Raw genomic sequence first — 12,312 nt, 5'->3', positions numbered from 1 at the left:
ATATTCAGAAGCGGTCTGGAATTAATGCTTTATATTAATTGTGCCTTCCCTTCCACTGACCCCACTGGCATTGATGAGAATTTGTGTGTAGCTCTATCCTTTTAATAGGACCAAGAAGCAAAAAGCTAGCAGACTATTCCTTACTTTACATTTTTTTTTTCTCTTCTTGGAGACTACTAAACCCAGGGTACTGTGTTGATCTGGTCACTAGAACATATTTTAATCCAGAGTTCTGCTCATCCTATAAACTACTCTGTCCATTTTATGCAAATAAATAAGAGGATCCTTCAGCCCCCTCCCAGAAAAGCTCTAGGTGTTAGGAAAAGACATCTGTATCAAAGTTTTTTGGTCTTGGTAGGGATAAGCATGCATGCATTCTTTTTTTTTTTTTTTAAACACAGTTGATTAGAGACATACTTACTAAAGTCCTGCCTACTATTTCTACATCAGGCAATACTGTATGTTGTGGGAGAAGAGATCATTACATAAACTATTTTTAATTATTACATCTATTAGTATTTCTGGTAGGATTTTTCCTTGTGACAGTTGTAGAGTGGTTGATTTTAAGAAATGGTATACCAATGACCACAAAGAGAGATGAACAGAACGCATGAATGATCAGAAATAAAACTTTTTGTTAGCATGTGTTGGGTTTTTTTTATTTGCATTTAACAAATACTACATAGAGGAAAAACTTACTTCATTATGAAACATTCTGGTTGTTTCAAAATCAATGCATTTTCCATCCAGCTGTGCATTCAGACCATATTCTTCATGGATCTAGTAAACCAGAGCTTGCTAGAAGTTACTTTAATTTTCTTTTTCCTTATAATAAACATACTAGCTGATCAACATAAGTTCACTTATCAGTGTTTAATTTTTCTACTTAATATGATTGGTGATGCACTTGCTATCACAGTTTCATAGATTATCTTATATCTTGTATATTGGTCATTTAATTTTTGCATCCGTTGATTTGTTTGTAGATTTACAAGGGACAGATCAGTCCAGAAATAACTGTTTCAAGTCTGTTGACTCTATTTCAAAAAGTTGATCTTTCAAAGAACGGGAAGTGGTATGTGCCTGTGTTTCTTTTGTCTTCCCCTTTCTCCCCCCCAAGCTTTTAATATTAATGGATGGAGCTTGGGTTGTGAGGTGGTTGTTGTGGGTGGTGTGTGTCATATCTTAACTTTGGATTCCTTTAGTAGTGGTAATTTTATATTGAGAGAGATTTGAAATTACTTGATATTTTTTGTGACTTTCCTTTACTCTCTGGCTTGCTATTCAAACTCTAATTTGAATCAATAGGAAATAGAAATAATTTGGAGAAATGTTATTGGTGATGTAATCAAGTGGTGCTCCTTCAGCGTTTTTTTTTCTTTTTTCCTGCGTTCTAGGTATAAGGTTCTTGAGGGAGCAGTAAACATTTTATTCAAAGAAGAGATTCTGAATGAGAGGGAAGAGCTATTAAATCAAATAGTAATGCAGTTGCTACCATTTATGGTAATCACTAATAATAATTCAAAATCTGCAGAATGGAAAATGGCAGTTTGTCTATCAGAATCTGGCCTCTGCTCCCTACATCCTTTGTTGAAGGGCTGGCCAGAAGGTAAGCTGTTAAAAACAATTGGTTTGAGTAAAGAAAAAGTATTGGACATTAGAACTTGATACTCATATAGGTGGTAGAGAGCTGGGCCACCACTAAGAAGTTATCACCCCTAATGTGTGTCTAAAAGCTTTGGAAAGTGGGTTATGTATTCATACATTAAACTCTTGTGATTTATTTATTACTCAAATTTAAAGAAATACTTTGATCTGAAGTGGGATTTTTTTTCTTTTGTTTCATTTAACATCTATAATTGTAACTGATTTGAGGAGACTTTTTTTGGGATTTTGATTTGCCATGTTGAGGCCAAGTCATCTGGACTTTAATGATGCAAAATTCTAGTTGAATTCAGGTTTAAAAGGAACTTTAAACAATAGAGGAAACAGTGAAACGGGGGTGGCTGACATGTTGAGTAGTGGGATCTTTTTTATTTTTGAAAGAATAACATGTTCTTAGAATAAACTCTTCTGATGCAAACAGAGGAGTGGGATTAAGCAAGGGAGGTCAAGAGGCAATGCACATGGAAAGCTTCAATAGTTTGAGAGCTTAGTAAAGAAAAGCAAGGATGCTGGTGATAAGAAAATTAATTGCTTAAAGTGTTTAAATATTTCTAAATATTGTCAAGCTATCAGTGTTTTCACTTGTGATTCATGTATCCACCTTTTCTGTTTTATGGAAATAGCTTTTGAAAAAGTGATAAAATCCATCAAGTCTGCAGATTTGGTTGGTATGGCCAACCAGAGGATGATCCTGCTGTTTTCTGATAACATAACTTCAGGGGATCCTTCCTTAATGTTACAGATGGTATGTGCACAATTAAAATACATTCTTTTTAATGGTAATCCACACTTCTGTATGTACTTATAGATGATCGCTATAGCAGACAGAATGAGATTCGTGGGACCGTGAAATATGCTGTTTGTTACATTTTACAGCAACTGCTGTACATTTTATCCAACTGCTGATACAATATATTTATGGCATAGTACCAAATGTAATGATCAGAATAAATTTAATGCCCATTAACTCTCTCATAAAAAGGAAAACCTTGTATACGACACACAGAATACTACATTTAGGTGCCTTATTAGTGTAACCATAGCAAAACTATTTTATGGGCATTGTTTCCCGCAAAACATTTGCCAATCAGAGAACAAATATGTAATGAGTTTAAAGGTCTCTGTCCAGTTTGGACAGACAGATGTCCATGGGCAAATGTTCACATTGCCTATTGCAATGGCATTTTCTGTATTGATTGGTACCCTTGTTGGAGGAGAGACCAGTGACTGAATTGGCCATAGAAACTGACCTCGCACCAATAGAGGTGTTAATATCAGGTCATAATTAAGGTAGTTGATAAGGAAGTGTGGGAAAGTTTAGAACTTCTGCTGCCTGTGACATTGCTGGAGCAAGGACATAAAAAGAGCATATTGTGATGTCTCTTACACTGTTGTGGCTTTTGGGGTTTGTTTGTTTGTTTTTTTTTAAATAGGTGGAAGGTCTGATACATGTAGCTGAAAATGAATCTGACAGCATGAGGCAGAAAGTAACTGCTCACGTAATCAGCTTTGTGCTTGTCCAGTGCTGCTGTAATTCACAAATGGAAGAAAGTTATTGGTCATTGGCTCTCAGAATCTTCAGTCTTCTGGAGGGAAAAATAAGACAACTCGAAGGCAGTCATTCTGCAGAGGTAAGAATTAAGTAATTTTGTAGATGATACTCCTTTTGTTGAGAGTAAGGTCTCTTTCATAAGTAGAGTAGCAAGATCAGCAACGTTGGGATGGACAGAAAATCTTGTCTCTGTTCCTTTAAAAAAAAAAATACACTTGTCAGCATTTTCTTAAGACTGGTATTAAGACTTCTAAGGGTATGTCTTCACTTCCCGCTGGATTGGCGGGCTGCGATCGGTCCAGCGGGGATCGATCTATCGCGTCTAGTCTAGATGCGATAAATGGACCCCTGAGCGCTCTGCCGTCGACTCCTGTACTCCAGCGCCGCAAGAGGTGCAGGCAGAGTCGACGGGTTGTGTGGGTGTACATTCAAGTTATGTTTTCATTCTCAGATGATTCCTGCAAAATGGCCTATTGAGTCAGTGCCTGGAGGCTTGGTGTCAGTCGAGTTGTTGAATAAATACATAGAAAAGCTCAACTGTGGTCAGGCTGTTGATGTAGAAGATTCAGCCATGCTCATGCTTCTCTTGAAAAGCTTTGTTAGTGGCCTGAAGCCTCCCATATCCTTTATGAAAGGTAAGCTTCAGAACTCAAACCGCGAACCTTCACAGACCATGTGAAGTAAGGAAGAAAAAATTAGGTCCATGGGATTTTTTCCCCATTAAAAGTTGTTCTCCAAAACACAGACTTTGCTTTCTTATACTATTTTGTTACACTAAACAGATTTCTAGAAATTTCCTTTCTCTAGACTTGAAAACGGCCACATTTCTTAGATTCTTCAGCTGCAAAGTTGTTGGGGGAGTTGTTTCAGGGGTATGGCTATGCTACTGACTCGGGATTGGGTTGCAAAGCTATAAAATTGCAGGATAGATGATTGGGCTTTCAGCTGGAGCCCAGGCTTTGAGGCCCTGCAAAGGGGGAAGCTCTGGGAGCCCGGGCTCCAGCCTAAGCCCAAACGTTAACACTGCAATTTTACTGCCCCGAAAGCCTGAGTCAGCTGACCTGGGCTGGTCATGGCCATGCCTTACGTCCTTTTTCACAGGGTGGACATACCCTGAAGGTACTTTATACAACTAATAATGGGGTTTTTGTTTTTCTCCGCCCTGCTCATGGCCATAGATGAAATCTGGTGGAATCCTGAAAGTTTGAATGAAAAGAGCAGAGAGTATTTACACCTGTTGTTGGGGCTGTTTGACGTCATTGTCAGTGGAGCCAGTGAGGGAGCTGATGCTCTTCAGTTCAGAGCACTGCTGAGTCTTTTGTTCAAGGTATTTTTGTGTGTGTTTTTTTGTTCTTAGTGAATATTCTGAATTATTTCTTCATTAACTTGTTTTGAATCGCTACATAAAATTTAAAGAAAGCTGAGAACAATTCCAAGGGATCCTGCTTAAATATTTATTTGCTTCATGGTAACATCTGAGTGAGAATGGAAGACTGTTTAAGCACTAAGCAATGTATTTCTGTAAAAGGTTTGGTTGTGGGTTGCCTGAAGTCCATTACGATTTCTAAATATAATCTAAGACTAAATACTGTATAGTGCAATTCAGGTATTTTAACATAGCTTTTTGTGCACTAGTCTTCATTGATATACAGCAGAAAGCATTTAATAAACATCCTATAATGGTTTAAAATTTGGTCTCAAGGTCTTTTTACAGAAGATTTCATTATATGGACAGTTTTTATAGCGATTATGATTGCCTGAATGGAGAAATGTTTAACACTGCAAGGCAGATCTGCTTCAAATAGAGAAAAGTAGTTGTGCTTAACTATGTCCAGTTGTATATCTTGATAACATAACCCATGAAATCTAGTTAGCTGTTTGGTTTACCATATAACATGGTAAGAATGCATGTAGTATGTTCGGGGGGGAAAATGACCTGGGGGCCTGGCTGCAGGGTATGAGTGGGGTGCCAGAGCTTGGCTGCAGGGAGCCAATCTCCTGGGCCAGGCAGCCCCTATCCCTCCCTGGCTGCAGAGTGTCCTGTGAGCCAGCAGGTGCCAGGCCCAGCCAGGGTGTGCTCAGTGGCCAGTCTGCATGGAATGAGAAGGAGCCAAGGACGTTATAGACAGGACTGGGTGGAACTAGGTATGGGCCCACCCAAACAGTGGAGCCCCCCATAAGGAGCAGGAGCCAGGCACAGGTAGTGGAGAGGTGGGGATCGGACAGGCTTTGTGCGGGGTCACTGCCTGATCCCCTGTCCTCCCCCATTTCCTCACTGCCCCTATTGTCCGCCCAGCTCCCCCTCTCCTCCCTACCAGGGCTTCCCCCTGCCCAGCTCTCCTTTTCCACTGGGACTCAGATTTCCCAGGGCCACCTACCTCCACATACATCTTTTGTAGTGACCTCTGCTACTTAGCGCATAACCTAGTCTCCCTCCTTAGAAGAATTCTGGTTGCGCCCCTGAGGATGGTGCCAAATTGTCTTTCAGTACTTTACTCTCAAAAAAGCTGTTTGAGGTAGGGGCTGTGTTTGTACACCACTTAGCGCAGTGGGGCCTCAAACCAAATTGGGGCCTTGGGCACCACAATACTCATATTTAATAATAATTATAAGTTAGAACAGATCATTAGATGACAACCACAAATCAAACTGAAAAGATAAGGTTCCAGTTTGTATTAAAAGTACAAGAGCTTCAGAAATCCTTGTGTCAAATGACATTGATTTCAATAGTCTCTGAAAGAAAAAGTTAAAAAAAAAAAAAAGACTTCAGTTGAAGTAAAATTATAGAAAGCTCTCAGGATGGCATAAAGAATGCTGCATGCAGCAAGGGGTTAACAGCTGCCCAAAAAAGGACAGAGTCCTCAAACAAGGAATAAAAAATTCTTAATGTTAGCTTTATATTATGCTCAACACTTTTAGTCTCAATCTAAATGAAATGGGTGTTTCTGTAAATACCTTTTCAAGCTATAATAGAAAACATAAGAGAGAAAGTACTTTGCATAAAAGAATGTAAAGGTACACAGGACAAAGAGGTAACAAATAAATATATTTAACTTTTTATTTTAAAGGTACATTTAGAAGATTCAGAGGATCTGTTCAAATTCCTTTCAGTTTTATGGACCTATAACTATAACCTCTCAAATCAGCTAAACTACACAGTGAATGCGATGCTACAGACTCGAGCTTTGTATATAGGGTGTGCAATGCTTACATCACAGGCTGCCCAAAAGAAAAAACAGCTGGTATCAGCCTCTTCCCCAGGTACAGGGAAACCATATACTTCTGTCTTGCTAAGGCTTAGTCACATGTTAATAAAAAGTGATATCTGTGCTCTAGAAAAAGTGTTAAACATTCATTTTCTTGTCATGTTGTTTCTGTCTGCATTATGAGTGCTACATTTCTTGTTGAAACCATACATTTGAATTTCCTAATGTTTTTGTCTTTGACAAATCAAAACTATAACAGAGCTGTAGTGTTGTTTTCATATGTAATACTTGTGCATGCAATTGTCAAATCACCACCTGCTTTTGAAATTTGTGTCTGAGAAATCACATCATGTTTTTATGTAGAGCGTAACACAAATTTTAAACAAGAAAAGGATGCTACATAGGCTTTAGTAGTAAAACTTAAGTCCTTCATTTTTAAACAATAATATAAGCATCTTGGTGATGAAATTTATGGCCAGATTTCCACATGGCTCATATTAAAAATAGTTACTGTATATCCCTCAAGATTTTTAAGGAAAAGAGCACACCCTTTAAATATAAAGGAATCTGTTGGTATTGCTGTAGATAATAATGTAAGAATTCTAACTGCTCAGTTTTAACAAATTTTTTCCATTTTCATTTTTAGTGGTAATATCTCTGCTGATTAACTTGGGGAGTCCCGTGAGTGAAGTGCGAAGGGCTGCTCTTAATTGTCTTCGTTCCCTGACTGGAATAAAGGAGTCTCCATTTCATCCCATTCTTCATAATCTGGTACAAAAAGCGGAGGAGATCTTAACTGATCCCCTTTATGTGACTCAGGTAAGATTTTTGTTGAAGTGCATGTGAATGAAATAAATTTTCAGGGACCTACTTGGAATTCCATCTTCTCTATTGGCTAGTAGAGATCATGTTACAGACAAGATGCTTGTCTATTCTCTCCCACCCCTATTTGGTTTAGGAGACCACTCATTCTGCTTTCTTGAGTGTGAAGGGAAGAGCCATTATTGGCATTGAGAAAGTGGAAAGTCTGGTTTTGGGGAAGGAACTATCAAAATATTTGCCAGGAAAACCAGAATGCAAAAGAAATTGCAGTGGAGCTCACTTAAATACTTGAGGACTGAATAAATATGTTTAAACCACTGTTCATATAGTGAAAAATTAAATGCGACTTGAAAATCAGCATGTGTGTCTATAACAAAATTATATAATTTGCAGATAATTTGTATTTCAAAACATACTGACTTTTAAGATTGATTTTTTTTTTAAGAGATCCTCTGTTGAATAAATAGCCACATTTTCTTGGACAATAATTACTAATAAAACTAGATGTGGAAGGCAGGGCGGCAAGGCTGTTGGTGAGAAAGCTAGCATTTATTGAAAAATTTGGTGGTTCTCGCCCTGTGTCATTTTTCCCCTGGAATCCAAGGCAATTTCTGCTGGGCCATTGGGGTGGAAAAAGAGGCCACAAGCCACCAACCCTCTTCTCCAAAAGTTGCGCTTGCTTGGAGGAAAAAGGCCCAGGAACTTGTCTGTTTTCCCCTAGAGAAAGCTTGTAAAGGGAAAAGTAGACATTTGAAGCCTCTTCCCACAGTTAGCCCCCTGGATGAGAAGGATTGCAGAGAAAGGCAATCCCAACAATTTTAAAACACACACTGAGTTCACATTATTCTTTCAAGCAGTGAATGGGCTGTTTTGCTAATGTCCTGTGAACCAGCCAGATTTTGTATAGAGCAATAGATTCATAAAAGCTTGTATCTGTACAGTACACATTATTTGAACGTGGAGTGTTCATACATCTGTCATGTAAGAGAGTTTGATTTTTCTCTTTCAGTCAGAAATAAACTTAAGAAGGACTTAAAAATGAATAATATATTAAATTTACTCACATCTGCCTCACATTGCATTCACTTTAAAATGTTTCAGCTTTCTGGGGCCCTTAACTTCTGTTGGAAGGACTTGTTTTTCACTTTTTTTTTTTTTTTTTTTTATCAACTAGAGTTTGGGAAGCTTGTTTGAGGAACTGCAGACAGAAAGTAAACAGAAATCTCAGCAGAAGAAGCTGTTAGAAGCTTTGGAACACATACTTGATTGTGTACAAGACCCTGGTTGTCCATCATATGTTGCAAGAAGCTTGATGAAGATTCTTCAGCAGGTCAATGGTGAGGTGCGTGTGGGCTTTCTGGTTTTAAATTTATTTTATGGATAGGATGTAAGATTTGTTGGGCTTTTTGTTTAAATGATGGAAGTATCTTGAAATGTAGAGAACTCAAAAGATGCAGCTTTATTTAGCAACGGTAACTTTGAGTAACTGCTGACTTTATGTTCTAGTATTTTTGGCAGACATTTGGATGATACTTTAAGATGGTATGCAAATGTGACACATCTGCAAAATATAACTCAAAGATTATCACAAACATTTCCATGCTCCGGCCATGCACTTTTTCTATTGTAGGACCACTGCACCAGAGTCCTTAGGCAAATTTAAAGTCCTCCTGGCTCTGGAACAAGGTCTCAAGAACATTTTTCTAGAAAGATTTCACAGAACTGCAGTAACAAATGCTCTGTGCATGTTCAGTATTTTAAAATTAAATTTATTTTGTGTCTATTTAACTCCCTTTTAAGCAGTGAATTTGGAATTCCTTGCTTTGTACTGCTTCCGAATGCATTAGTTCACTGCATTAAAACAAGGGATGGTGATAGATGTCCGTGTGAGTTTTAATACATTATAACAGGCTATCCTATTTAAAAGGATTGTGAATGGCATACTGGATGATTGCCATTGTTGCCAGAAACTTAGGGTTTGTAGGAGCTGTAGTAATCATAAATATTCTGAAAAACCGAGCATAGATTTTATGCAGTGGTGTTGTATCCATGTCACTCCCAGAGTATTAGAGAGACAGGGTGGGTGAGCTAAATCTTTTACTTTGAGTATACGCAGAGCTCTTCAGGTCTGGAAGAAGAAGAGCTCTGTGTAAGCTCAGAAACTTCTCTCTTTCACCAACAGAAGTTGGACCAATAAAAGATATTACCTCACCCACCTTGTCTCTTTTTAATATCCTTGGATCAACACAGCTACAACAACACTGTATAAATCCAGTCTTTCTGTTTAGTCCAAGATTTTTAACGTCTAGCATAACTAATTCATAACTTTGCTAGACACTAAAAATCATGGACTGAATAGAGATACTGGATATATGGCTTATCACAGCAATCTATAACCCTCTTAACAGCCCCGTCCCCCAGCTGTCTTTACCACCCTTCCTTCTCTTCCTCCCCCGTTACTGGAGGGGTATTAATGGGCAAAGTCCCCTGCAATGCCACGTTCACATTGGAAGGCGCATCCTAGAGGTAAGGACATGCCCTGACATGTAAGTATAATAAAAAGTAACACACAGTGTGATGTCAGTGATTGATATTGCACTAAAAATGAAACTGCTCTTCTGAAAGTTTGTTAAAGCAACAGGTGATTTAAAAAAACACCCTCTTACAAATGTTCTTCACTTGTAGATGATACTGTCTCACCTGTTGCCTGCAGTAGATAGATTACTGGAGAAAGTGCTAAAGGAACCCGAGACAGTGTTGAAAGATGAAGTTGTTCTTCTGTATCTCATCCTTGGGAAATACAGTGAACATTCAGCTGCCCTCTTATGTAAGGATCAGCAGAGTCTGGATTTGTTCATCAGAAGTCTGCACATTGCAAAGGAGCTTTACAAAGGAATTCCAACTTTCCAGATCACAGCACTTGGGCAGGTAGGTATTTCTGAACAAATTTTTTCATTTTTTTTTTTTTTTTTAAATTCAAATAGCAGATGTGAGTGTTGATGAGTGAATTTAAACAGACTCTTTCAAAGTTAGAAGGCCCTAAATTCTGAATGAAACTATTTTACGTACCAGCTTCCCAGATCCAGGTAGCTCTTTTGAAGTGTTTTCAAAACAGATACCTCAAAGCTCTTTGTCTTTAAAATGTTGAAAGGTAAAAGTGTTTTTTCCCTTTTATATTTTTGTTTTGAATAAGATAAGTATCCAGGGTTGCTTGTGGCGGCGGCTGCTGCTGCTCCATTTTCTTTACTTTTCACCAGCTACTGCAGGAGCTTTACCTCAAATTTTTGTTTTTCAAGAGACAAAAAGAAAAGATATAATGTCAAGTAGTAGTAATAAGATAAGTAAGAAATAACTTTGCTTGGAATAGAAATCAACTGTTTGTTTCAAATATTGTATTACAGTCACAAAAGTGGGACAATGTGTACATAAATGTGACTGGCGTGTCTGTGTGTGTATATGTAAATCATTATATATACAGATATAAAAATAATTATATTTTCCCACGTTTCACATTTTGCCATTAAAAAGTATATCTGTTTTTGGCTTCGTATATATATATATTTTTTTAACCTTGCAGATCACTAAACCATTCTTTGCTGCAGTGCCAGATGGGAAGGTGCAACAGAAGCTACTGAGAGTTCTGTTTGATTTATTGTTAAATTGCAAAAACCCACTTTGTGCCCAGGCAATTAGCAGTGTTTTTAAAGGGGTAAGTTGCAGACTGTTGGGACTTGGGAATCTAGTCAGAATTGTTAAGATATTTGAGGTTAAATTGCAATCAATAATTATATTTATTGCTTATGAAATTCTTAACATGATAGTCATCAGAAGCCATACAAACCACATTAAAATATAATTTAATATGCATTAAAGATGCATTAAAATAGTATTCCTAAAAGGTAAGTATCACATCTGTATGAATTCATTATGTTGTAATAATGAACTTCAGAGGAAGGAGGAACAGTCCACTCTGCTTCATTTTTATTTTCTGTATGAAAAAGTAATTTGTCTAGAATCAAAAAGTGTTACTCCAAATATATTGAGAGTAACTGTTGCTTTAATAGTAATTTGTTTGTTTAATACATAGATGAAAACTCTTCTTGCATTCTGATTGACATAAGAAATGCAGTTAGGACAGGCTTTCATAGCTATTATGATGACCAAGGCCAGATAAATACTTGGGTGGGTGGATAGATGTTTGTTGCTCATATGTACTTAATTTATTTTATTTTTTGCTCTAGATTTCAGTTGATGCTGAGCAGATTAGTGTAGAGCTAGAACCTCCTGAGAAAGCCAAAGCTCTGGCTACCGTTCAGCAAACTAGGAGACAGAAAATACAGCAGCAGAGGTAATGGGCATAGAGATGTTGAAGCTACAGCGTTTGTCTGTATACATTTAGAAAACACCACTTGTTGAGAGAATGTCGTAAAATATATAGAAGGCATAGGAACTTCTCTGACTACATCGGTAAAGAAGAAAAAAATCCCAAGGACTTCAGAGTTTAAAGCCTCCCCATATTATTTAAAACAGCTGATAGAGTGCTTGATACAGAAGACCGCTATCCCTACCCAACAACCTTAAAATCATATATTGAACTTGCTGTGCACCGTCAGGCCTGAGCTTATTTTTGTGTGTCTTTACTATTAACATATATGTAAAGAAAATGCATGGGTGAGTTTTTAATGGATATTGACAAAATCTTGCCATTCAACTAAAAAGCAATTATTTTTATTTTATTTTATTTTTAGTAAAAGCTTCAGTCATATTATTTTTATAACCTCACTAAGTAAATTCTGGAGAGAGAACCTTCATTCAGTTAGTCAGTCCTTCTCTTTCTATCTCTTCCTCTGTATGCAACCACTTCATCCACTTGATTTACAGAGGGTCTTGCTCATTAAATTACTTCTTAGATTGTGTTTGTCAGAGGACAACTTATAGAAATGTATGCTGGAAGGGACCTCAAGAAGTCAGTTCCAGCCTCCTGTGCTGTGGCATGACCACGTAAACCTAGACCATCAATGACCAGTGTTTGTCTAAAGTGGTGTTAAAAACCTCCAATGACGGGGA

General features: G+C 37.6%; 1 protein-coding gene across 3 annotated transcripts in view; it reads left to right on the top strand.

Moving 5' to 3' along the window:
* HEATR1 (HEAT repeat containing 1) overlaps positions 1 to 12,312 on the top strand; it is a 52,616-nt gene that overhangs the window by 17,293 nt on the left and 23,011 nt on the right. For all 3 annotated transcript variants that reach the window (XM_084623736.1, XM_084623734.1, XM_084623735.1), the window contains exons 14-25: positions 987 to 1,075; positions 1,398 to 1,609; positions 2,289 to 2,410; positions 3,099 to 3,296; positions 3,669 to 3,852; positions 4,396 to 4,544; positions 6,286 to 6,478; positions 7,070 to 7,242; positions 8,420 to 8,587; positions 9,931 to 10,173; positions 10,823 to 10,954; positions 11,487 to 11,593. In XM_084623736.1, coding sequence (XP_084479862.1) covers positions 987 to 1,075; positions 1,398 to 1,609; positions 2,289 to 2,410; positions 3,099 to 3,296; positions 3,669 to 3,852; positions 4,396 to 4,544; positions 6,286 to 6,478; positions 7,070 to 7,242; positions 8,420 to 8,587; positions 9,931 to 10,173; positions 10,823 to 10,954; positions 11,487 to 11,593 — 1,970 coding nt within the window. The remainder of the gene's footprint in view (positions 1 to 986; positions 1,076 to 1,397; positions 1,610 to 2,288; positions 2,411 to 3,098; positions 3,297 to 3,668; positions 3,853 to 4,395; positions 4,545 to 6,285; positions 6,479 to 7,069; positions 7,243 to 8,419; positions 8,588 to 9,930; positions 10,174 to 10,822; positions 10,955 to 11,486; positions 11,594 to 12,312) is intronic.

This window comes from Lepidochelys olivacea (assembly GCF_965140295.1).
Source record: "Lepidochelys olivacea isolate rLepOli2 genome assembly, chromosome: 3".
Classification (NCBI taxonomy): domain Eukaryota; kingdom Metazoa; phylum Chordata; order Testudines; family Cheloniidae; genus Lepidochelys; species Lepidochelys olivacea.
Note: the sequence above shows the minus strand (reverse complement) of the source record. Positions and strands in the feature narration are given on the sequence as shown.